Source organism: Oncorhynchus mykiss, chromosome 21 (genome assembly GCF_013265735.2).
Source record: "Oncorhynchus mykiss isolate Arlee chromosome 21, USDA_OmykA_1.1, whole genome shotgun sequence".
Taxonomy (NCBI): domain Eukaryota; kingdom Metazoa; phylum Chordata; class Actinopteri; order Salmoniformes; family Salmonidae; genus Oncorhynchus; species Oncorhynchus mykiss.
Genome location: NC_048585.1, coordinates 41,694,026 through 41,721,010, shown reverse-complemented (window position 1 = coordinate 41,721,010; position 26,985 = coordinate 41,694,026). Strand labels below are relative to the sequence as shown.

General features: G+C 42.5%; 2 protein-coding genes across 2 annotated transcripts; both read left to right on the top strand.

Moving 5' to 3' along the window:
• The first annotated feature begins 1,810 nt into the window (after positions 1-1,810).
• On the top strand, positions 1,811-11,972 carry LOC110500841 (SLAM family member 8-like). The gene is made up of 5 exons (XM_036956509.1): positions 1,811-1,883; positions 4,875-5,114; positions 5,354-5,623; positions 5,776-5,895; positions 11,863-11,972. The coding sequence occupies exons 1-5, from the start codon at positions 1,811-1,813 to the stop codon at positions 11,970-11,972; spliced, it is 813 nt and encodes a 270-aa protein (XP_036812404.1).
• A 4,879-nt stretch (positions 11,973-16,851) lies between these two features.
• LOC110500437 (natural killer cell receptor 2B4) lies at positions 16,852-21,091 on the top strand. The gene is given in 8 exon segments (XM_021577814.2): positions 16,852-17,171; positions 18,232-18,310; positions 18,312-18,535; positions 18,656-18,925; positions 19,943-20,050; positions 20,276-20,334; positions 20,418-20,495; positions 20,625-21,091. Coding segments are annotated over 8 exon segments (966 nt in total). The 5' UTR covers positions 16,852-17,098; the 3' UTR covers positions 20,700-21,091.
• The last annotated feature ends 5,894 nt before the right edge of the window (positions 21,092-26,985 follow it).

Genomic DNA, 26,985 nt, shown 5'->3' with positions numbered 1-26,985 from the left:
TCCTGTTTGAAATGTGATCTTGGTTTCGCCTGTAGCATCAGTTCTGTGGCACTCACAGACAATATGTCAATTATATGCATAATCGAGCATCTTTTCGTGACAAAATATTGCGCTTAAAACGGGAGCGTTTTTTTATCCAATAATGAAAACCGCCCCCAGAGTTCCAAGAAGTTAAAACCTCTTGAGTGTAGGGGGCAGTATTTTGATGTTTGGATGAAAAACGTACCCATATTAAACTGCCTATTTCTCAGGCCCAGAATCTAGAATATACATATAATTGTCAGATTAGGATAGAAAACTGTCAAAATATTGTCTAACAGAACTGATATTGCAGGCGAAAACATGAGGAAAATCAAACCAGGAAGTGGCTTCTATTTTGAAAGCTCCATGTTCCATAGCCTGCCTTCGCTCCTTTTAAAGGGATATCAACCAGATTCCTTTTCCTACGGTTTCCCCATGGTGTGAACAGTCTTTAGGCATAGTTTCAGGCTTTTATTTAGAAAAATTAGCGAGAAAGATCACATCGCGTCATTGTATGGCTGGGTGCCAGCAGCATTTTGTATGCGCAACAGCATGGAGCATCCATTTTCTCTCTCTCTCTCTGAAGAAGCTACATTCCCAGTTGATATATTATCGATTATATATTGCAAAGACAACCTGAGGATTGATTATAAAAAACGTTTGACATCCTCGATCATTACGGATACTATTTGGAATTTTCATCTGAAATGTCGTGACCGCTCGAGCCTGTTGATTTCTGAACATATCGCGCCAAACAAATGGAGGTATTTTGGATATAAAAATAATCTTTATGGAACAAAAGCAACATTTATTGTGTAACTGGGAGTCTCGTGAGTGCAAACATCTGAAGATCATCAAAGGTAAGCGATTTAATTTATTGCTTTTCTGACTTTCGTGACCAATCTACTTGGCTGCTAGCTGTTTGTAATATTTTGCCTACCGAGAGAGATGTGCTTACATAAACGCTTGGTATGCTTTCGCCGAAAAGCTTCATTGAAATCTGACACGCCAGGTGGATGAACAACAAGCTAAGCTGTGTTTTGCTATATTGCACTTGTGATTTCATGAAAATTTAATATTTTTAGTAATTTAATTTGAATTTGGCGCTCTGCAATTCAGCGGTGGTTGACGAAAATGATCCCGCTAACGGGATGGGTGCATCAAGAAGTTAAAGGAAAAAGATTTTTCCAGTCCGTGGTGAGTAATCACTTTTCTGATGTCCAGAAGTTATTTTCGGTCATAAGAGGCAGAAACAGAAACATTATGTACACAATAAGATAAAAAATAAGTTACACAAATTGCAAAAAACTGTAACAAAATTCCACAATTGGTTGGGAGATTGTAAAACGTCAGCCATGTTCTTCGGCGCCATCATTAATTGCCTTTTAAACAGAGTATCTCCACACCACGAAACGCCTCAACTCCAGGCAAGCTAGATGGGCCCTGCTGTTCACACGGTTCAACTTCTCCATCTCATATCGGCCGGGATCCAAGAATGTCAGGCCGGATGTGCTGTCTCACCGTTATAGCCCCATGGCTATTACCCAGGAGCCCGAGACCATCCTTCCCAACTCGTGCCTGGTGACGGCACTCAGCTGGAAGCAGGTCAGGGAGGCGCAGCGATCCCAGCCAAGGGGGAGGGGTCAAGATAACCAAATGTTTGTGCCTGAATCATCCAGACTGGCCTGCCACCTGGGCTCCCGTTGAACCCTGGCTTTTGTGCGACAACGCTTCTCGTGGCCTACCATGGTCCCTGACGTCTCCGCATTCGTCGCCGCTTGCGCGGTTTATGCACAAAACAAGCCTCTTCGACAAGCTCCGGCTGGTCTCCTCCAACATCTTCCTGTCCCTCACCGTCCCTGGTCTCACATCTCCCTGGACTTGGTCACGGGTCTTCCCCCATCTGATGGCAACACCGCCATCCTGACTGTGGTGGATCGGTTTTCTAAAGCCGCCCACTTCATTCCTCTCCCCAAATTACCCTCTGCCAAAGAGACGGCCCAGTTTATGGTGCAGCACGTCTTCCGGATCCATGGACTACCAGTCGGCATGGTCTCTGACCGGGGCCCTCAGTTCTCGTCCCGGTTCTGGAAGGCATTCTGCACCCTCATTGGGTCGTCGGTCAGTCTGTCCTCCGGGTGGAATCCCGCTAACTCTTCCCCCCCGGTTAATCGACCCGTTTCCCATTTCCAAAATCATTAGCCACTCTGCTGTTCGTCTTCTGTTGCCCTGGACCCTTCGTATGCATCCTAACTTTCATGTGTCCAGAGTTAAACCCATGTCTCACAGCCCTTTGTCTCCTGCCTACCCTGACCCTGAGCCTGCCTGCCATCTTGTACCTTTGCCGTACCTTTCTGGAATACTTACCCCTGCCTGCCCTTGACCTGTCTTTTGCCTGCCCCTGTTAGATTAATAAACTGTTGTTACTTCGACGTTGTCTGCATCTGGGTTTTACCTGAAACGTGATAATTCTGTAAATAATTAGTAATATTATTCTGATATTTTATCTTCACCCCTTATAGAAACAACAACCCCACCTGAGGCAGATTCAGTCTGTTCTGAAGTGAAGCCAGGCACACCTGAGTGAAGGGGTAGAATGTGACCTATTTTTCAGCTAACATAAAATAATTATTTCATAGAACAGCAGGCCTCATCAAAAGGAAGTTTCTGCTCTTTATTCTCTGTGTTTTGGTTAGTCAACCGCTAGCTATCAGTGACAGTGAAAGACAAGGACATACAGCCAGAGGAAACAGCCAAAGCCTTAAAGAGATGTCTGGTGGTCCCTTCTCCTGCTTCTCCAAACAGGGAATACTACTTGTCCTACTCTCTAACCTCCACTATGATAAGTTCTGTCACTATTTTTATTTATTTCAACATTTTAAACAATGTAGAACCATCAACGAGGATGACACAAACAAGTTTAAAAACGTATCCCCATTGTGGTCCTCTTGAAAATACAATAAAACAAAAATACAGTAAACACAAGATAACATGAAAACAAAATACATCTCATCATTAGAGAGGAACCCGTAAAAGGAATAAAATAGATTACCAAGTAACATTCATTGAAACAATTATACTTGCACAGTTTTAAAGCATTTTGCACATAAACCCTTTCTTAAGGTTTATCTTAAAACTCCCTAGTGTATTGATCGATTTTATATGGTTTGGTACACCATTCCATTCCTCTGCACCAGTGTTAAGGAAAGAGCTTTTTCCAGCCATGCTCCTATAGAGCAGCAGTCTCATATTGGCAACACTGGCTCTGGTGTGATGGCTATGAGAGTCTCTAATGAAATTAAAATAACCAGACAGGTAACTGGGGGAAAGGTCATGTATCACTTTAAAAAACATCAACAGTTTAATCTGCACCACCACCAGATCGCCTGGAAACTGGCGAAACTGTTTTGGGCCATTGGAAGTTTGTCCTTCAGATTTTTTGTTATGCCACTGAACCATGAGATACAAGCATAGTCATAGTGGCACTGTATCAGAGATGTTGCCAGGGTCCTCTTGCCGGGAAATGTGTTCTGGAGTGAACATTCCCAATGGCCTTCAGAGCCACAAGTTCACATGTCATGTGTTGGTCCAGTTCACATCCCAATGAATGTAACAGAGCATTTTTCCTTCACCGCTACACTATTAAACTTGACCAAGAAGTTGGAAGAGTTGTTCACTTTGTGTTTGGAACCAAACAGAATACATTATGTCTTGCCTAAATGGATAACCACTTACTGACTTTAGTCAGTTGTCTGCTTAGGGTCTTTTCAATGGTCTCCTTATTCTAATGTGAAACCAAGAGGATAGAATCATCCCCAAACAGGATCTATTGCATGAGCTTGCTTGCATGATGAAGTGAGGAAAACCGTCAGCTTTCTCTAACTTCCTTGTTGGTTTTTACATGGTGTGTGTTGCCTGTAAGCATGCCCAATCATCAGTGATTGGTTGGATAACTCAAAACAATTGATTTATTACTGTTTGAACACCTACATAATACCTTTATTCAGGAACATATCATGATGTGTGTATTCTGCAGTTTTGAATGAGTGCCAATGGTGTGGTTGGGTCAGCAGCTGTTGCAGTGCTTCTAGAACGCAACAGATCTTATGACCCTGTGCCTAATGGCTGTCATTCACTACATTTAAGGGGATATGGGACTGTATCAAATTATTGTTTCTATTAAATAATATGATACATTGTCTGACTGGGATAGCTGCAGTTATGTCTTAAATTCTTAAATGAACTGTAACTGTGTTTTTTTCTTAATTCAAGACAGAGGATTTTTCGTGTAAGGGTTTATAATTCTTTACTTCAGACTGATATGTAATTATAACGTTGCTCATGCAGTATATGATGCATTTCTGGTGAACAAATACACAGTAAACACAGAGGTATTTGTACTTGTGAACCGAGGAGGGGTTATCAGATCCACCCCCACTTCTCTTTTCCTGTCATCTCATCCTGTTCTACTGAATGTGGGGGAGGAGTGGACTTTAATGAAGTTAAAAAGGACACACACTCAGATACGTAAAGATATAAAGTGAAAATATACAAAGTGCCACGTAAAGCATAAATTAAACCTGGAAATGCGATATATAAATCCAATCCATTATTATCTATTATTGATTATGTAGGACTTTGCATTGTAGTGTATTATTGTGTAATTATTCATGTAGGCACATTTTAACAAGTATTACAGTCACTCTGTAACAAGTATTGCAGTGTAACAATGAGTAATTACATCACATGCTACATCGTACTTACATGAATAATTATACAGTAATAAGATCATTGTAATATAGTGTGCAACCATTGATTGATGTCAGAATAACGTGTGTATTTGTGTGTTTCAGGTGTGGGTGTTCCTCTGATCATCAACAAGAGAGTGGGGGACTCCGTGGAGCTGCTGGCAGGCTTAGAGATGGGACATTTCAAATCCTTGGTGTGGAAGTATATGGGAAAGGATATTGCAGAATTCAACACCGAAGTTGTATATTCACCTGGATCCCAGTTTGTGGGGAGACTAAAGATGAACACCAAAAACTTCAGGGGATTTTCTACTTACAGTAAGACCATCACTCTGAAGGTCCACGGTAGGCTGTTATCACCATTTTTTTAATCCTATTTTGATATAACTCTTATTTATATCCATAACCATGGCTGATGATCTTTAAACTATAACACAGGTTTTGTGGTTTTATACTGACCTAACTCACGTGCTTTGTTAAATATCCATCCCATTTTCAAGTTGTCTTTCTCCTGGTGGTATGGCTATGGTAGGGTTCATTTAGAAGACTGATTACGAGTCTTTATCTCTCTCCTGGTTGGTCAGAGCCTATATCCAAGGTGGCGATCCAGACAGACATCAAGCTATTGGCCAACCACTCCTGTACGGTACGGCTGGTGTGCAACGTGTCCTCCTACCCCAACATTACCTACACCTGGGAGAGAGACAATGAGATCTACGGGGACGCCCAGCAGATTCACTTCTCTCTCTCACCAGCAGAGAGAGACATCAGTGTAAAGTGCAACGCCTCCAACCTAGTCAGTTGGAAAACTGCTTTTGAGATGGCAAAGTGTAGTAATGACACAACCACCCCAGGTACCTAGATATCATAATAATCCCTTCCATACACTTTTTAGTGTGCTTATACGATAATGTTGAACGCAATGTGATTACATTGGATGTACTGTACATGATATAGAGACATTCAGTCTTTATCATATTGTATAGTCTAATCGTGTGTGTTGTACAATATGTGACAGGACTGGCGTGGTATACCATCTACATCGGAATATCAGTGGGAGGCGCTGTGGTGCTGATCCTCACTGTAGCTGTGGCAGTCTGCTACTGCAGGGGCCAAAGTAACACAGGTATGTACAGCTTAGGGGCCTCAGCTATACTTAAGGTGACATTTCAGGTGGTTCTAGAAGTATTCTTCAGCTGCTATGATTTTGGGGGGGGATTTGCTAGAAATGAGAAAAACCCCTAATTAATTCATGGGTATGTTTGTTGATATCCCGTATAAAATGTTTCTGATTGGTTGATATTTTGTTCTTATAAAACACAGAAGATCTAATTGACAACACAATATATGCTGATGTTATGGACAACATAATAATTAGAGATGTAAGTATACATTGCCTTATTATGTATCTGAATGTGTTAAAGCTGTATGTACTGTATTGTAATGGGCTGTATTTTGATTCCAGACAAGATCAAACAGTCATCGAAACCCAGTATCCATCTATGAAACTGTCAATGATCTGGTTATCCCAAGATTGAACAAGGTAAGATATAAATGGTCATAATGGTAAAATGTCTGTGGTTGAATGGAAGACTATGTAGTCTACTTTGAGAATAGTCAGTACCTTTCTTGATGCTGAAATAGTTTCTTCTTGATTATCTGTCACATGTAGCTGCAGACTCTGTATGACAAGATCACATTTGGACGCCCAGAAGGCCCCCCTTTTCCCTACCAGGAAGTACTGTGAGCTGAACAGGATGTGGTCATAAGCTGGGCCTTCCATAGATGTGGAACCCTCTCCATCTTACAAGTGTATATTCTGTAGATAGGCCTAGATGTTGCTGTTTAATTTCATCACAAACTACACTATTTGCTTTCTTTTTCACCATTGTAATCTTCTCCCTTTATTATTTCTCATATCTACAGAATATCATAAGGCCTTATGCCTTTCTTTGAAGGTCTAGTTACAATTAGGAGATTCTGAAATGTCACTACATCTCTGAGCATGAGGACTTCCACTGACCGGCGCCGACAGAGATGGCCGCCTCGCTTCGCGTTCCTAGGAAACTATGCAGTATTTAGTTTTTTTACATTGGTACCCCAGGTCATCTTAGGTTTCATTACATACAGTCGGGAGGAACTACTGAATATAAGGGAAACGTCAACTCACCATCAGTACGACCAGGAATGATTGATTTTATGATTGATTTTATGATATGATTTTCCCGAAGGGGATCCTGTGTTCTGCCTTCCACCCAGGACAATGGATTGGATCACAGCCGACGACCCAAACAACGACGTCGTAAAAGAGACAAAAGAAGCGGTCTTCTGGTCAGGCTCCGGAAACGGGCACATCGCGCACCACTCCCTAGCATACTACTCGCCAATGTCCATCTCTTGACAATAAGGTTGATGAAATCCGAGCAAGGGTAGCCTTCCAGAGAGACATCAGAGACTGTAACGTTCTTTGCTTCACGGGAACATGGCTCACTCGAGAGAGAGAGACGCTAACGGAGTCGGTGCAGCCAGCTGGTTTCTTCACGCATCGCGCCGACAGAAACAACCATCTTTCTGGTAAGAAGAGGGGCGGGGGGGTATGCCTTATGATTAACGAGACGTGTTGTGATCATAACAACATACAGGAACTCAAGTCCTTCTGTTCACCTGACTTAGAATTCCTCACAATCAAATGTTGACTCCATTATCTACCAAGGGAATTCTCTTCAATTATAATCACAGACGTATATATTCCCCCCCAAGCAGACACATCGATGGCCCTGAACAAACTTTATTTGACTCTATGCAAACTGGAAACCATAGTTGCATTCATTGTAGCTGGGGATTTTAACAAGGCTAATCTGAAAACAAGACTCCCTAAACTGTATCAGCATATCGATTGTGCTACCAGGGCTGGTAAAAGCCTGGATCATTGCTATTCTAACTTCCGCGACGCATACAAGGCCTCCCCCGCCCTCCTTTCAGAAAAGCTGACCACGACTCCATTTTGTTGCTTCCAGCCTACAAACAGAAACTAAAACAAGAAACTCCCGTGCTCAGGTCTGTTCAACGCTGGTCCGACCAATCTGATTCCACGCTTCAAGACTGCTTCGATCACGTGGATTGGGATATATTCCGCATTGCGTCAAACATCAACATTGATGAATACGCTGATTCAGTGAGCGAGTTCATTAGACAGTGCATTGATGATGTCGTACCCATAGCAACGATTAAAATATTCCCAAACCAGACACCGCGGATTGATGGCAGCATTCTCGTGAAACTGAAAGCGCGAACCACTGCTTTTAACCAGGGCAAGGTGACAGAAAACATGACCGAATACAAACAGTGTAGCTATTCCCTCCGCAAGGCAATCAAACAAGCTAAGCGTCAGTATAGAGACAAAGTAGAGTTGCAATTCAACGGCTCAGACACAAGAGGTATGTGGCAGGGTCTACAGTCAATCACGGATTACAAAAAGAAAACCAGCCCCGTCGTGGACCAGGATGTCTTGCTCCCAGACAGACTAAATAACTTTTTTGCCCGCTTTGAGGACAATACAGTGCCACTGACACGGCCCGCTACCAAAACCTGCGGACTCTCCTTCACTGCAGCCGACGTGAGTAAAACATTTAAGCGTGTTAACCCTCGCAAGGCTGCAGGCCCAGATGGCATCCCCAGCCGCATCCTCAGAGCATGCACAGACCAGCTGGCTGGTGTGTTTACGGACATATTCAATCAATCCTTATCCCAGTCTGTTGTTCCCACATGCTTCAAGAGGGCCACCATTGTCCCTGTTCCAAAGAAAGCTAAGGTAACTGAGCTAAAGGACTACCGCCCCGTAGCACTCACTTCCGTCATCATGAAGTGCTTTGAGAGACTAGTCAAGGACCATATCACCTCCACCCTACCTGACACCCTAGACCCCCTCCAATTTGCTTACCGCCCAAATAGATCCACAGACGACGCGATCGCAACCACACTGCACACTGCCCTAACCCATCTGGACAAGAGGAATACCTATGTGAGAATGCTGTTCATCGACTAAAGCTCAGCATTTAACACCATAGTACCCTCCAAACTCGTCATCAAGCTCGAAGACCCTGGGTCTCGACCCCGCCCTGTGCAACAGGGTACTGGACTTCTTGACGGGCCGCCCCCAGGTGGTGAGGGTAGGTAACAACATCTCCACCCCGCTGATCCTCAACACTGGGGCCCCACAAGGGTGCGTTCGGAGCCCTCTCCTGTACTCCCTGTTCACCCACGACTGCGTGGCCATGCACGCCTCCAACTCAATCATCAAGTTTGCGGACGACACTACAGTGGTAGGCTTGATTACCAACAACGACGAGTCGGACTACAGGGAGGAGGTGAGAGCCCTGGAGTGTGGTGTCAGGAAAATAACCTCACACTCAACATCAACAAAACAAAGGAGATGATTGTGGACTTCAGGAAACAGCAGAGGGAGCACCCCCGTATCCACATCGACGGAACAGTAGTGGAGAGGGTAGTAAGTTTTAAGTTCCTCGGCGTATACATCACGGACAAATTGAATTGGTCCACCCACACAGACAGCGTCGTGAAGAAGGCGCAGCAGCGCCTCTTCAACCTCAGGAGGCTGAAGAAATTTGGCTTGTCACCAAAAGCACTCACAAACTTTTATATATGCACAATCGAGAGCATCCTGTCGGGCTGTATCACTGCCTGGTACGGCAACTGCTCCGCCCACAACCGTAAGGCTCTCCAGAGGGTAGTGAGGTCTGCACAACGCATCCCCGGGGGCAAACTACCTGCCCTCCAGGACACCTACACCACCCGATGTCACAGGAAGGCCATAAAGATCATTAAGGACAACAACCGCCACTGCCTGTTCATCCCGCTATAATACAGAAGGCAAGGTCAGTACAGGTGCATCAAAGCAGGGACCGAGAGACTGAAAAACTGCTTCTATTTCAAGGCCATCAGACTGTTAAACAGCCACCACTAACATTGAGTGGCTGCTGTCAACACACTGACTCAACTCCAGCCATTTTAATAATGGAAATTTGATGGAAATTGATGTAAAAATATATGACTAGCCACTTTAAACAATGCTACTTAATATAATGTTTACATACCCTACATTACTCATCTCATATGTATATACTGTACTCGATACCATCTACTGCATCTTGCCTATGCCGTTCTGTACCATCACTCATTCATATATAGTTATGTACATATTCTTTATCTCTTTACACTTGCTTTGGAATTGTTAGGTTAGATTACTCGTTGGTTATTACTGCATTGTCGGAACTAGAAGCACAAGCATTTCGCTACACTCGCATTAACATCTGCTAACCATGTGTTTGTGACCAATACATTTTGATTTGATTTGATTTAGTAGGCGTGGTGATCAGACAAGCTCCTATGTATCTTTCTTGATTAAAGAAAAGAGTTGTAGATAATAGTGTGACATTGATTAGTGAGGTTGATTTATGCCTGTGAATAGAAAGTGTACTCTTTTGCATCAGGATTATGTGCTGGTTAGGCATTGTTGAGGTTATAATCAGAGAGTATATGATGGAGAGCCTTTGTTACATGTGGATTGTAGTTGTTCTTATTTGATTTGTCCGCATGTCCAAAATGGCATTCATGCCGGTCCCAATAACCAGATGGAATTCAATTACTTCCAAAAAATATGCCGTTCACAGAATAAACAAGTTTCTAATTTTGTGCGTACATTGAGTGCCTTGCATTTAGAGTGAATTGTAATTAACACTCATGACTGTATTTGTTTGCTACAGAGACATTATTGTTGTATTGAATGGTTTTAAGTACTCTAGCCTTCACCAACTGAGTGCCTAAGTGAATATGTTGTCTTTAAAATTAAACTCATTATGACACACATTACATATACAGGTATCATAAAGCCTTGGAGGGCCTAGTTACACACTAACACACTGGTCTGAAACTCCTTGTTTACTGGCCATATCAAGCCTGCAAGTCACATTATGTTGGCTTGCAAAGTGAAGTGAAGTGACTACTATTGGATTAGTTTAATTGGTTGATTAATCTTATGCTACACAAACATAGATAACATAATTTTTTTCTAAAGTACATGCAAATACACAGGTATTGAAACAAACCATTCTGAAAATCAACCTGCAAGAGATCGTGCTGAAATAATGATAATGATAATGATTGGTGTGGTTTTGAGTTATTTTGAGCAAACATGAATTTGTAATTTTACTCAACAAGTTTGTTCAAATACAACTGACTTCAAGCAGAGTTTCTTGACTAAAGACACGAACACATTGGCTCAAATTATTGTCCGTTTTAAGTCCACTCAACTTGCATAATAACACTAAATAAGTAATTGGTTAAGTTTGACTTTTTGTGTATGAAATTAAAAGTCTGAGAAACTTCACATTAGGTCACCTGTTTGTCATAGTTGAGGGGTCATGGTTTGCTCTCTTCCTCTTTAGCAGTGTGGGTTTGTGAAGGAAGGCGCTGTGTGATGCTGATCAGAGAGAGTCAAATAGAGAAATGGTTGTAGTCATATGCAAAAACCTGCAAGAACCTAGTTGTTGGGCTGATGAGTACACATGAAAAGTTGTGCATGGATTTATGTCCTTTTCAGAGAGAAGAATGACAATGTTCTGGCAGCATCTATTATCTGTAGTTCACTTATTAATTTATATTTTACATTCAATCTATCACTGTGATCACTACTTTCCTGGGTTAATACTTTGAACAGTTGACAGACTGTAACTCAAGAACATCCACATGCAGTTGACCTCCAAATAGCTACAACATAAACCAAATGATAAACATGCCATGACCTCAAACCTTTGACACCTCTCTTAGTGACATTAAAGATTGTACTGAAAATGTAAACATGACCAGGTATGGTCAATATTGACTTCACTTTTTACACAAATATGTTATTATTCACATACTATAGTTTTCTCTTCCTCCCACAGAAAGACCACAGTGTTGATGTGTCCATTTACTTTTACAGTAAGAGGAAGTTGTGTAGAAATGAACATGACAATAGATGCTATTTAAGCATCTGTACCTTTCTAATTTTGTCAAAGCCCCATTCGTGTCACAGACCGCAGGAACTGTAAGGGTCCGGAGGACACGCTGGTGTCGACAGTCACTTACCAGCGGCTCAGAATGGAGCACACTTCACTTTATGTGCTACTCTGTGAGTATGATTAATGTATTTATCTGTATTTAAAATATTGCTAGCTAACTATTTCCTTCATTGGAAGAGAAAATGTTTCAACCGTAGAATATGAAGTATGTCACATATGCGACAACAGATGACAATGTTGTTTGGTTACACTATGTTTACCGACTACAGAGATATGGAGATGTTGGTCAATGCAGCTTTTACTTCTTCTATAGTATGAGCCTGAGAGACAGGAATCCATTTTTTATTTACCTTTTATTTAACTAGGCAAGTCAGTTGCAAACAAATTCTCATTTAGAATGACGGCCTACCCGGACCAAACCATAACCCGGACGACGCTGGGCCAATTGTGTCGCCCTATGGGACTCCCAATAACGGCCTGTTGTGATACAGACTGGAATTGAACCAGGGTCTGTAGTGACGCCTCTAACACTGAGATGCAGTGCCTTATACCACTGAGTCTATATAGTGTCATTTTATACTATATACAGACAGGTTCAAAATTATTGGCATCCTTGATTAAAGTACCATTAATAAATTGACAAAATAAAAATATTGTCTGTGAGTATAACAGAACTGATATTGCAGGCGAAAGCCTGAGAAAAATCCAATCAGGAAGGGACTCTTATTTAGAAAGCTCTGGGTTCCAATGCGTCCCTGTTAAGCAGTCAAAATCAAATCAAATCAAATCAAATCAAATGTATTTATATAGCCCTTCGTACATCAGCTGATATCTCAAAGTGCTGTACAGAAACCCAGCCTAAAACCCCAAACAGCAAGCAATGCAGGTGTAGAAGCACCGTGGCTAGGAAAAACTCCCTAGAACGGCCAAAACCTAGGAAGAAACCTAGAGAGGAACCAGGCTATGTGGGGTGGCCAGTCCTCTTCTGGCTGTGCCGGGTGGAGATTATAACAAAACATGGTCAAGATGTTCAAATGTTCATAAATGACCAGCATGGTCGAATAATAATAAGGCAGAACAGTTGAAACTGGAGCAGCAGCACAGTCAGGTGGACTGGGGACAGCAAGGAGTCATCATGTCAGGTATTCCTGGGGCATGGTCCTAGGGCTAAGGTCCTCCGAGAGAGAGAAAGAGAGAAGGAGAGAATTAGAGAACGCACACCTAGATTCACACAGGACACCGAATAGGACAGGAGAAGTACTCCAGATATAACAAACTGACCCTAGCCCCCCGACACATAAACTACTACTGCAGCATAAATACTGGAGGCTGAGACAGGAGGGGTCAGGAGACACTGTGGCCCATTCCGAGGACACCCCCGGACAGGGCCAAACAGGAAGGATATAATCCCACCCACTTTGCCAAAGCACAGCCCCCACACCACTAGAGGTATATCTTCAACCACCAACTTACCATCCTGAGACAAGGCTGAGTATAGCCCACAAAGACCTCCGCCACGGCACAACCCAAGGGGGGGGGGGGGGGGGGGCCAACCCAGACAGGATGACCACATCAGTGACTCAACCCACTCAGGTGACGCACCCCCTCTAGGGACGGCATGAGAGAGCCCCAGTAAGCCAGTGACTCAGCCCCTGTAATAGGGTTAGAGGCAGAGAATCCCAGTGGAAAGAGGGGAACCGGCCAGGCAGAGACAGCAAGGGCGGTTCGTTGCTCCAGAGCCTTTCCGTTCACCCTCCCACTCCTGGGCCAGACTACACTCAATCATATGACCCACTGAAGAGATGAGTCTTCAGTAGAGACTTAAAGGTTGAGACCGAGTTTGCGTCTCTGACATGGGTAGGCAGACCGTTCCATAAAAATGGAGCTCTATAGGAGAAAGCCCTGCCTCCAGCTGTTTGCTTAGAAATTCTAGGGACAATTAGGAGGCCTGCGTCTTGTGACCGTAGCGTACGTGTAGGTATGTACGGCAGGACCAAATCAGAGAGATAGGTAGGAGCAAGCCCAGTGAATGAGATATCAACCAGATTCCTTTTTCTATGGCTTCCCTAATGTGTCTAGTGTCACAATACATAGTTTCAGGCTTTTATTTTGAAAAATTAGCCTGAACGTCAACATTGCGTCAGTGGTCAGCTGGAGTCTCTCAGAGTGTTTTGTGCGTAAGAGACAAATACGGCCATTGTTTCTCTCTTTCCTACTAAGAAGCCACCTGTCCCGGTTGATATATTATCGAATAGATATTTGAAAAACATCTTGAGGATTGATTATAAACAACGTTTGCCATGTTTCTGTCGATATTATGGAGCAAATTTTGAATACTTTTCGGCGTTGTCATGACCGCAATTTCCGGTCGAATTCTCAGCCAAACGTGAAGAACTAACGGAGTTATTTCGGCTACAAAAATAATATTTTTGGAAAAAAGGAACATTTGCTATCTAACTGGGAGTCTTGTGAGTGAAAACATCCGAAGCTCATCAAAGGTAAACAATTTAATTTGATTGCTTTTCTGATTTTCGTGACCAGGTTGCCTGCTGCTAGCTAGGCATAATGCTATGCTATCGATAAACTTACACAAATGCTTGTCTTGCTTTGGCTGTAAAGCATATTTTCAAAATCTGACATGACAGGGTGATTAACAAAAGGCTAAGCTATGTTTCAATATATTTCAGTTGTGATTTCATGAATATGAATCTTTTCTAGTTATATTTTTGTCCGTTGCGTTATGCTAATTAGTGTCAGTTGATGACAACGATCCCGGTAGTTACAAGAGGTCTGATGGCCTTTTTCAGTCTCTCGGTCCCAGCTTTGATGCACCTGTACTGACCTTGCCATCTGGATGGTATCGGGGTGAACAGGCAGTGGCTCGGGCAGTTGTTGTCCTTGATAATCTTTTTGGCCTTCCTGTGACATCGGGTGCTGTAGGTGTCCTGGAGGGCAGGAACTTTGCCCCCGGTGATCTGTTGTGCAGACCGTACCACCGTCTCGAGAGCCCTGCTGTTGTGGGCGGTGCAGTTACCGTACCAGGCGGTGATACAGCCCGACAGGATGTTCTTAATTGTGCATCTGTAAAAGTTTGTTAGGGTTTCAGGTGACAAGCGACATTTCTTCCACCTCCTGAGGTTGAAGAGGCGCTGTTGGGCCTTCTTCACCACATTGCCTGTGTGGGTGGACCATTTCAGTTTATCAGTGATGTGTACGCCGAGGAACTTAAAACTTTCCACCTTCTCCACTGCTGTCCCGTCAATGTGGATAGGGAGGTGCTCCCTCTGCTGTTTCCTGAAGTCCACGATCATCTCCTTTGTTTTGTTGACGTTGAGAGGTTGTTTTCCTGACACCACACTCCGAGTGCCTTCACCTCCTCCGAGTGCCCTCACCTCCTCCCAAACTGCAGACAGTGAGATCAATGATGAATCAAAACTATAGTTTGATTTTGGGGTAAGGTACAATACCATACAGTGTTTCAGAGGCACGACTCTCAACCTTCGCCTCTCCCGAGTCCGTACGGGAGTGATGGGACCAAACTGTAACTAGGGTGGAGGGATGGAAGGGTGGAGGGATGGAGAGGTGGAGGAATGGAGAGATGGAGGAATGGAGGGATTTAGGGATGGAAGAATGGAGGGATGGAGGGACACATCTTCAGAGGAGGAGCAGAAGGAACCCGGGAACATGGATTATGCACGCTCAACGCGCACGCACAAACACACCAACACACTCACGCACAAACACACACACACACACAAAACACACACACAAGCACAAACACACACACACACACACACACACACACAATAGCACCTTGTACATGAAGGATTTTTTTCATATTTTATTTACCAACAGATATATTATACTTTAGCATGGTTTAATTGTGTTTCACTGTAACAGATTTTTTAATTATAAGGTGTAATGATGATGGATCTTATCTGCAGCTACAGTAATTGTGTCTGCTTTGTATTGTGTATTGAGTTTTGTTGTAAATTCATTCAAATGTATTATCTTTGATTTATGATGTCTGTCATTCAGATCTGTTTGATGTCTGTCATTCAGATGATAGAATTACATATGTGTACATGAATTTCCAAAATATTACAAGTATTATTCACGTTTTCTTCTAATGGCCTATACTTTTACATTATCTTTGCATTGTGCTTTTTAAAAAAAGCTATATTTTATCTACCAAATGGCAAGAGTGCTTTCATACAGTACATGGATATTGTCATCGTCAACTTTTCCAGAAAACCTAATTTGGTCAAACCTCCTTTCAGCCTAGTATAGATCTTATGCTCCACAATGTGTGATTTAAAGGGGCAATCTGCTATTTCTACATCAAATTTTGGACTTAATTACATCTACCCATTGAATCTTGAAGAATATGACATAAATGCCCCATTAGCAAAGTTAAAATGCCATACCCCATCAGCTGAAGACCCGTTGATATTTTCAGAATGATTTTTTGGGGAAGGGTGTGCCTGAAAATAAAAGTTCTTCTCAATTTTATGATGTTATATACTCTGCAGGAGTTCCTTTTTAAAATTGAAATGTGGACATGCACATCTATGATGGCAAAGCGGTCTTCCAAGTAAGCAAAGGTTAGACTCATGAGCCAAGGTGTGGTATTTACACAGAAACAATATTGAATATTTCCATTACTGTGTTGAATTCCAAGTAGAAGAGGGGCCTTTGTCAGTAACCAGGGAACCACTACTTTCCGAGAAAGTTAGCAGGTGTTTCATTTCCCTCAGCCACACTGACCTATGAGCATGCAGAAGAAGTCATGCAAACACTTCTGCAGGTATATGAAGCCAAGATGAAAACACACACACACTGTTATGATATTTTTGCTCTCTCTCACTCGCTCTCTCTAAACCCCCCTCTCGTCCTCTTTCTGTATCCCTCCTTTTGACTTTCTGCAACTTTGATTGGTCAGCTCCTAAAATAACACAGCTACCGGTATGTATCGGAGTAATACCATGACCATTAACCACACAACCAGCAGCAGCTAGGAAACACATGCTGCAAAACCACCACCATCAGACTGATCAACACAGTGCCAAACCCCAAATAGTGCCAAAGCCCACGCCTCATACGGGAATTATTTTTTTTAAACAGCAGCCCTCCTCAAAAGGAGGTCTCTACTCTTTCTTCTCTGTGTGTTTTGGTTAGTCAACTGCTAGCTACCAGTGACAGTGATAGATAAGTACATACAGCCAGAGGAAGCAGTCAAGCCTTAAAGAGATGTTTGGTTGTCCCTTCTCCTCCTTCTCAAAACAGGGAATACTACTTATCCTACTCTCTAACCTCCACTATGGTAAGTTTTGTAAAAAAAAAAGTTTTTTAAATAACTTCCTCCTGTTCATGCTTTGTATCTATTGCATGGGCTTTCTTGTATTATAAAGTTAGTAAAACCGTTCTCTAACTTCCTTGTTGGTCTTTGCAACGGTGTGTGTTGACTGTAGATTGCCTAGTAATCAGTGATTGGTTGGATATTCAGGATCTTTTGCTTTATTACTGTGTGATAACACCTACATAATACCTATATTCAGGAACATATCGTGATGAAGTGATTCAGCAGTTTTGAATGAGTGCCGATGGTGTGGCTGGGTCGGCAGCTGTTGCAGTGCTTCTAGAACGCAACAAATCTTACGATGTGAAACGCATGTCATTCATTAAATGTAAGGCAATACGGGACTGTATCAAATTATTGTTTTTATTACATAATGAGATACACCGCAGGACTAGGATAACTGTAGGTATGCCCTAAATATCCCCCCTCTTGGAGTTGTTACTTTATTTTGTCTTAATTCATGACAGATGATTTTTTGTGTAAGGGTTTATAATTTGTTACTTCAGACCGACATGTATTTATAATGCCTCCAGCGTTGTATAGGACACATTTCTGGTGAATAATTAAACATTAAACACAGTGTGGTTTGTACTTGTGAGCTGAGGAGGGGTTATCAGATTCACCCTCACTTCTCTTTTCCTGTCATCTCATCCTGTTCTACTGAATGTGTGGGAGGAGTGGACTTTAATGAAGTTAAAAAGGACCCACACACTCAGATACGTAAATATATAAAGTGAAAATATGCAAAGTGCCACGTAAAGCATAAATGAAACCTGGAAATGCGATATATAAATCCAATCCATTATTATCTATTATTGATTAGGTAGGACTTTGCATTGCAGTGTATTATTGTGTAATTATTCATGCAGGCACACTGTAACAAGTATTACAGTGTAACAATGAGTAATTACAACACTTGCTATACAGTACGTACATGAATAATTATACAGTAGTAAGTGCACTGTAATATAAAGAGTAACCTTTGATTGGTGTCAGAATGCTAATGTACATGTTTGTGTTTCAGGTGTGGGTGTTTCTTCATACTCGCCGTTCCACAAGACAGTAGGGGACTCTGTGGAGATCCCTGCAGGCTTAGAGGGGCAAAATGTCACCAATGCAGTGGAAGTACAGAGGAAAGGATATTGTAGAATTCAACTCAGAAGTTGTATATTCACGAGGATCCCAGTTTGATGGGAGACTAGAGTTGAATGTCATTAACTTCAGTTTAACAATTAGGAAACTGACTCTGCAAGACTCAGGGGAATTTCTTGTTACTGCTGAAACAGACAAGCAGATTCCCACTAAGGCTGTCACTCTTCAGGTTCACGGTAGGCAGCTATCAGCTTTTTTTACATAGTTTGTTTCCTTTTCTATGACTATAGTGTTAATGACATCTTCCATCCATTGTCTTGCACTCTGGTATCATCTCGTTGACGTCTCTCTCTCAGAGCCTATATCAAAGATGGTGATCCAGACAGACATCAAGCTATTGGGCAACCACTCCTGTACGGTACGGCTGGTGTGCAACGTGTCCTGCTACCCCAACATTATCTACACGTGGGAAAGAGACAACGAGATCTACGGTGACGCCCAGCAGATTCAATTATCTCTCTCACCAGCAGAGGGAGACATCAATGTAAAATGCAACGCCTCCAACCTAGTCAGTTGGAAAACTGCCTCTACGACAGTAAAGTGTAGTAATGACACAACCACCCCAGGTACCTAGATATCATAATAATCCCTTCTATACACTTTTCAGTGTTCTTATAGGCTTATGTTGTCAAGTAGAATATGTCATACTTTTGATTACATTTACATCATTTAGCAGACACTTTTATCCGGCTCGGGGGTTCAAATGGTGTGTGAAAAACGCTGACTCAGATACCACTCCAGAATCCCCCATAAGTGTTCAATTGGGATGAGCCCTGGTGACTGAGACACACACACCCTTTAAGCCCCCTATAATCCATTGATACCCCTCTTTCAAAGTCATTGACATCTCTTCTTCTAGTCATGGTAGACAAAATAATGGACAACTGGGCTTTTTTTTAAACCCCTTTTCCTCCCCAATTTCGTGGTATCCAATTGGTAGTTTCAGTCTTGTCCCATCGCTGCAACTCCCGTACAGACTCAGGAGAGCCAAAGGTCGAGAGCCGTGCGTCCTCCGAAACACAGCCCAGGCAAGCTGCACTGCTTCTTGACACAATGCCCGCTTAACACGGAAGCTAGCCACACTAATGTGTCGGAGGAAACACCGTACAATTGGCGACGGTGTCAGTGTGCATTGCGCCCGGCCCACCACAGGAGTCGCTAGAGTGCAATGGGACAAGAACATCCCTGCCGGCCAAACCCTCCCCTAACCAGGACGATGCTGGGCCAATTGTGCGCCGTCCAATGGGTCTCCCGGTCGCGGCCTGCTTCGACAAAGCCTGGACCCGAATCAGGATCTCTGGTGGCACAGCTAGCACTGCAATGCAGTGCCTTAGACCACTGTGCCACTCGGGAGGCCCGCAACTGGGCATTTTTATTTATGACCCCAAGCATGACGGGATGTTAATTGCTTAATTAACTCAGGAACCACAACTGTGTGGAAGCACCTGGTTTCATTTTACTTTGTATCTGTCATTTACTCAAGGGTTTCCTTTATTTTGGCAGTAACCTGTATAAGACATAGAGCCCTGTAGTTGTTATCATACTGTATAGTCTAATCATGTGTGGTGTACAATATGTGACAGGACAGGCATGGTATTCCATCTACATCGGAGTATCAGTAGGAGGCGCTGTGGTGCTGATCCTCACTGTAGCTGTGGCAGTGTGCTACTGCAGGAAACACCGTAACAAAGGTATGTACAGCTTAGGGCCCTCAGCTGTACTTAAAGTGACATTTCAGGTGGTTCTAGAATCATTCTTCAGCTGATATGATTTTGTTTTCAATTTGGGGATTTACTAAAAATTGGTAAAAGAGTGAAACCCGTTATGAGTGTTGTTTATTTATTCCTGGGTATGTTTGTTGATATCCTGTTTGAAATGTTTCTGATTGGTTGATATTTTGTTCATATTAAACACAGCAGATCTAACTGACAACACAATATATGCTGATGTTATGGACAACACAAGAAGTAGAGATGTAAGTATACAATGCCTTATTATGTATCTGAATGTGTTAAAGTTGTATGTACTGTATTGTAATGGGCTGTATTTTGATTCCAGACAAGATCAAACAGTCATCTAAACCCAGTATCCATCTATGAAACTGTCAATGATCTGGTTATCCCAAGATTGAACAAGGTAAGATATAAATGGTCATAATGGTAAAATGTCTGTGGTTGAATGGAAGACTATGTAGTCTACTTTGAGAATAGTCACTACCTTTCTTGATGTTGAAACAGTTTCTTCTTGATTATCTGTCACATGCAGCCGCAGACTCTGTATGACAAGATCACGTTTGGACGCCGGGAAGCCCACCCTTCTCCTTTCCAGGAAGTATTGTGAGCTGAACAGGATGTGGTCACAGGCTGCGCCTTCCATAGATATAGAACCCTCTGCATCCTCTGCATCTTACACATGTACATTCTGAAGATAGGCCTAGATGTTACTGTTTAATTTCACGCTCTACACTATTTGTTTACTTTTTCATGATTGTAATCTTCCCCCTTTGTTGATCTCATATATACATTGTATATATTTACAAGTATGTGGACACCTATTCAAATTTGTGGATTCAGCTATTTCAGCCAATCTCCACAGACAAACATTGGCAGTAGAATGGCAGCACTGAAGAGCTCAGTGACTTTAATCATGGCACCGTCATGTTTTGTGGCTGTTTTTCATGGTTCCCGCTAGGCCCCTAAGTTTCAGTGAAGGGAAATCTTAACACTACAGAATACAATGACATGCTAGACGATTCTATACTTTTAACTTTGTGGCAACAGTTTGGGGAAGGCCCTTTCCTGTTTGATGATTAACAATGCCCCCATGCACAAAGTGAGGTCCATACAGAAATGGTTTGTCGAGATCAGTATGGAAGAACTTGACTGGCCTACACAGAGCCCTGACCTCAACCCCATCGGACACCTTTGTGAAGAATTGGAACGCAGACTTCGAGCCAGGCCTAATTGCCCAACATCAGTGCCCAACCTCCCTAATGCTCTTGTGGCTGAATGGAAGCATGTCACTGCAGCAATGTTCCAACATCTATTGGAAAGCCTTCCCAGAAAAGTGGAGGTTGTTATAGCAGCAAAGGGGGGACCAACTCCATGTTAATGCCCAGAATTTTGGAATGAGTTGTTCGATGAGCAGGTGTCCACATACTTCTGGTCATGATGTATTGATTCTGAAGATTTGAATGATTGGCAATGGTGTGGTTGGGTCAGCAGCTGTTGCAGTGTTTCTAGAATGCAAAAGATCTTACGACCATGAGCTAAACTCAACAAAAACAGAAATGTCCTCTCACTGTCAACTGTGTTTATTTTCAGCAAACTTAACATGTGTAGATATTTGTATGAACATAACAAGATTCAACAACTGAGGCATAAACTGAACAAGTTCCACAGATATGTGACTAACAGAAACTGAATAATGTGTCCCTGAACAAAGGGGGGTCAAAATCAAAAGTAACAGTCAGTATCTGGTGTGGCCACCAGCTGCATTAAGTACTGCAGTGCATCTCCTCCTCATGGACTGCACCAGATTTGTCAGTTCTTGCTGTGAGATGTTACCCCACTCTTCCACCAAGGCACCTGCAAGTTCCCAGACATTTCTGGGGGGAATGGTCCTAACCCTCACCCTCCGATCCAACAGGTCCCAGACGTGCTCGGGATTGAGATCAGGGCTCTTCGCTGGCCATGGCAGAACACTGACACTCCTGTCTTGCAGGAAATCACGCACAGAACAAGCAGTATGGCTGGTGGCATTGTAATGCTGGAGGGTCATGTCAGGATGAGCCTACAGGAAGGGTACCACATGAGGGAGGAGGATGTCTTCCCTGTAACGCACAGCGTTGAGATGGCCTGCGATGACAACAAAAACAGTCCGATGATGCTGTGACACACCGCCCCAGGCCATGACAGCCCCTCCACCTCCAAATCGATCCCGCTCCAGAGTACAGGCCTCGGTGTAAAGCTCACGATAAACACGAATCCGACCATCACCCCTGGTGAGACAAAACCGTGACTCGTCAGTGAAGAGCACTTTTTGCCAGTCCTGTCTGGTCCGGCGACGGTGGGTTTGTGCCCATAGGCGACGTTGTTGCCAGTGATGTCTGGTGAGGACCTGCCTTACAACAGGCCTACAAGCCCTCAGTCCAGCCTCTCTCAGCCTATTGCGGACAGTCTGAGCACTGATGTTGGGATTGTGCATTCCTGGTGTAACTTGAGCAGTTGTTGCCATCCTGTACCTGTCCCGGAGGTGTGATGTTCGGATGTACAGATCCTGTTCAGGTGTTGTTACACATGGTCTGCCACTGCGAGGACAATCAGCTGTCCGTCCTCTCTCCCTGTAGCTCTGTCTTAGGCGTCTCCCAGTAAGAACATTGCAATTTATTGCCCTGGCCACAACTGCAGTCCTCATGCCTCCTTGCAGCATGCCTAAGGCACGTTCACGCAGATGAGCAGGGACCATGGGCATCTTTCTTTTGGTGTTTTTCAGAGTCAGTAGAAAGGCATCTTTAGTGTCCTAAGTTTATTGAACAAGCATGGGAAACAGTGTTTAAACCATTTACAATGAAGATCTGTGAAGTTATTTGGATTTTTACGAATTATCTTTTGAAGACAGGCTCCTGAAAAGGGGACGATACTTTTTTTGCTGATGCATGTCATTCATTAAATTTAAGGTGATATGGGAATGTATAAAATGATTGTTTCTATTACATAATAAGATACAGTACACTGTAGGATAACTGCAGTTAAGCCCTTGTTACGGTCATCGTTGCATGAAGATGTGGACAAAAGCACAGCGTCGTAAGTGTTCATGATTTATTAATAGAACTGAACACTGAATAACAAAAAAAAACAACGAGAACGAACGAAACAGTTCTGTCTGGTGCAGACACAAAAACAGAAAACTACCCACAAAACACAGGTGGGAAAAGGCTACCTAAGTATGGTTCTCAATCAGAGACAACGATAGACAGCTGCCTCTGATTGAGAACCACACCTGGCCTAATACACAGAAATAGAAAACATAGAACACAAAACATAGAATGCCCACCCCAACTCACGCCCTGACCAAACCAAAATAGAGGCATAAAAAGGATCTCTAAGGTCAGGGCGTGACAGCCCTAAATACCACACTTTAAATACCACAATTTAAATAACACACTTTAAATACCACACTTTAAATAGCACACTTTAAATAACACACTTTAAATACCACACTTTAAATACCATTATGACAGTTGTTTTGGTTGAAGGGTTTATAATACATTACTTCTGACTGACATGTAAAGAAGTAAAATCGGACCCACCTGCTTAGATACGTAAAAAGTGCAAATATGTAAAGTGCCACGTACAGTATAAATCAAACCCTGAAATGTGCTATATAAATCCAATCAATTATTATCTATTATTGATTAGGTAGGACTTTGCATTGCAGTGTATTATTGTGAAATTATTTATGTAAGACACACTGTAACAAGTATTACAGTGTAACAATGAGTAATTATAACACTTGCCACACCGTACTCACATGAATAATAACACAGTAGTAAGTGCACTGTAATATAAAGTGTCAACATTGATTGATGTCAGAATGCCAATGTGCATTTTTATGTTTCCGTTGTGGCTGTTTCTTCATACCGGTCATTCCACAAGACAGTAGGGGACTCTGTGGAGATCCCTGCAGGCTTAGAGGGGAAAAATGTCACCATAAAGCAGTGGAAGTATAGAGGAAAGGATATTTCAAGTTGTATATTCACCTGTATCCCAGTTTGAGGGGAGACAAGAGATGAATGCCAATGAATGCTTCAGTTTAAAAATGAGGAAACTGACTTTGCAAGACAATAACTACAAAATACCATTTCTAAAACACCACTACGGTAGTCTAGTTTGGAAATGGGCCACCTTTCATGATGCTGAAATGGTTTATTTTTGGTTGTCTGACACATTTTGCTGCAGACTGTGTATGATAAGATCACATTTGGACACTCCTCTTCTCCCTACCAGGAAGTACTGTAAGTTGAACAGGAAGTTCTCTAGGCTGAACAGGATGTGGTCATAGGCTGGGCTTCCATAGATACAGTGCCTTGCGAAAGTATTCGGCCCCCTTGAACTTTGCGACCTTTTGCCACATTTCAGGCTTCAAACATAAAGATATAAAACTGTATTTTTTTGTGAAGAATCAACAACAAGTGGGACACAATCATGAAGTGGAACGACATTTATTGGATATTTCAAACTTTTTTAACAAATCAAAAACTGAAAAATTGGGCGTGCAAAATTATTCAGCCCCTTTACTTTCAGTGCAGCAAACTCTCTCCAGAAGTTCAGTGAGGATCTCTGAATGATCCAATGTTGACCTAAATGACTAATGATGATAAATACAATCCACCTGTGTGTAATCAAGTCTCCGTATAAATGCACCTGCACTGTGATAGTCTCAGAGGTCCGTTAAAAGCGCAGAGAGCATCATGAAGAACAAGGAACACACCAGGCAGATAACCTGATGGAGTCTGCAAAAGACCTGAGACTGGGACAGAGATTTGTCTTCCAACAAGACAATGATCCAAAACATAAAGCAAAATCTACAATGGAATGGTTCAAAAATAAACATATCCAGGTGTTAGAATGGCCAAGTCAAAGTCCAGACCTAAATCCAATCGAGAATCTGTGGAAAGAACTGAAAACTGCTGTTCACAAATGCTCTCCATCCAACCTCACTGAGCTCGAGCTGTTTTGCAAGGAGGAATGGGGAAAAAATGTAGTCTCTCGATGTGCAAAACTGATAGAGACATACCCCAAGCGACTTACAGCTGTAATCGCAGCAAAAGGTGGCGCTACAAAGTATTAACTTAAGGGGGCTGAATAATTTTGCACGCCCAATTTTTCAGTTTTTGAAATGTTAAAAAAGTTTGAAATATCCAATAAATGTCGTTCCACTTCATGATTGTGTCCCACTTGTTGTTGATTCTTCACAAAAAAATACAGTTTTATATCTTTATGTTTGAAGCCTGAAATGTGGCAAAAGGTCGCAAAGTTCAAGGGGGCCGAATACTTTCGCAAGGCACTGTATACTGTAGAACCGTCTGCAGGTTTTTGGTTTTCCCTTTCAATTAAGACCTAAACAACCAGGTGAGGGGAGTTCCTTAATGTACATTTTGTATATTGGCGTAGAAGAGAAGTCTAGCGGTTAAAAGTGTTGGGCCAGTAACCTAGTGGTTGTTGGTTTGAATCCCCAAATGACTAAGTGAAGGATTTGTCGATGTGCCCTTCAGCAAGGCACTTAACCCTAATTGCTCTAGGGTCACTGTCAATAATGGCTGATCCTTGGCCAGACGGAGTGGGATATGCAAAAAAAACACATTTCACATTTGTATAATACACACTTTTAAATGATTGAAATAGGACAAATGTAAGCACCCACCTAATGATTATTAAGATGTTACTGTTGAATTTCATCATGACCTGCACATTGCAGAATTTTTTTGTTGCCTACTTTTTCATTATTCAATATTTTCCTTTTGTTGATCGTAGAGTAGATAGATAGATATAACCTTTTATTTTGAAGAGATTTAGGCTTACATAACTTGTTTGATGAAGTTGTATTGTTTGATGAAGTACATGATAGGCATATAAGACATTTAGTATCTTAGATAAAGTGATAAGTCTGCATCACAAATGACTGGGTGACAGGCAGCATAAGGTATGAAAGAGGTACTACAGAAAGTACTTTTACTGGATTAACTATGGGAACCCTACACAACATTTTCTTATTCAAGAACAACTAGCGTAGTAATCAAATGTGCTTCAATATCTTTATATTGTTACCAATTATGGCAATATTCTCTGGTCTGATGAAACCAAGATTGAACTCTTTGGCCTGAATGCCAAGTGTCACATCTGGAGGAAACCTTGCACCTCCCCATGGTGAAGCATGGTGGTAGCAGCATCATGCTGTGGGGATGTTTTTCAGCGGCAGGACTAGGAGACTAGTCAGGATCAAGGGAAAGATGAACGGACCAAAGTACCGAAAGATCCTTTATGAAAACCTGCCCCAGAGCGCTCAGGACCTCAGACTGGGGCGAAGGTTCACCTTCCAACAGGACAATGACCGGAAGCACACAGACAAGACAACGCAGGAGTGGCTTTGGGACAAGTCTCTGAATGTCCTTGAGTGGCCCAGCCAGAGCCCGGACTTGAACCCGATCAAACATCTCTGGAGAGACATGAAAATAGCTGTACAGCGATGCTCCCCATCCAACCTGACAGAGCTTGAGAGGATCTACAGAGAAAAATGGGAGAAACTCCCCAAATACAGGTGTGCCAAACTCCCCAAATACAGGTGGGCCAAGCTTGTAGCGTCATACGCAAGAGGATTCAAGGCTGTAATCGTGGCCAAATGTGCTTCAACAAAGTATTGAGTAAAGGGTCTGAATACTTATACAAATGTGATATTTCAGTTTTTGTTTTGAATACATTTGCCAAAATTTCCACAAACCTGTTTTTTCTTTGTCATTATGGGGTATTGTGTTTCGATTGATGAGGATTTTAGAATAAGGCTGTAACGTAACAAAATGTGGAAAAAGTTAAGGGGTCTGAATACTTCCCGAATGCACTGTACATGC

Bases quoted from the DNA above. Each gene is read 5' to 3' on its own strand.
- LOC110500841 (XM_036956509.1), top strand. From the start codon at position 1,811: ATGCACAAAACAAGCCTCTTCGACAAGCTCCGGCTGGTCTCCTCCAAC. The intron at 1,884-4,874 runs GTCTCACATCTC...TGTGTGTTTCAG, and splicing joins CCTGTCCCTCACCGTCCCTG to GTGTGGGTGTTCCTCTGATC. The intron at 5,624-5,775 runs GTACCTAGATAT...TGTGTGTTGTAC, and splicing joins TAATGACACAACCACCCCAG to AATATGTGACAGGACTGGCG.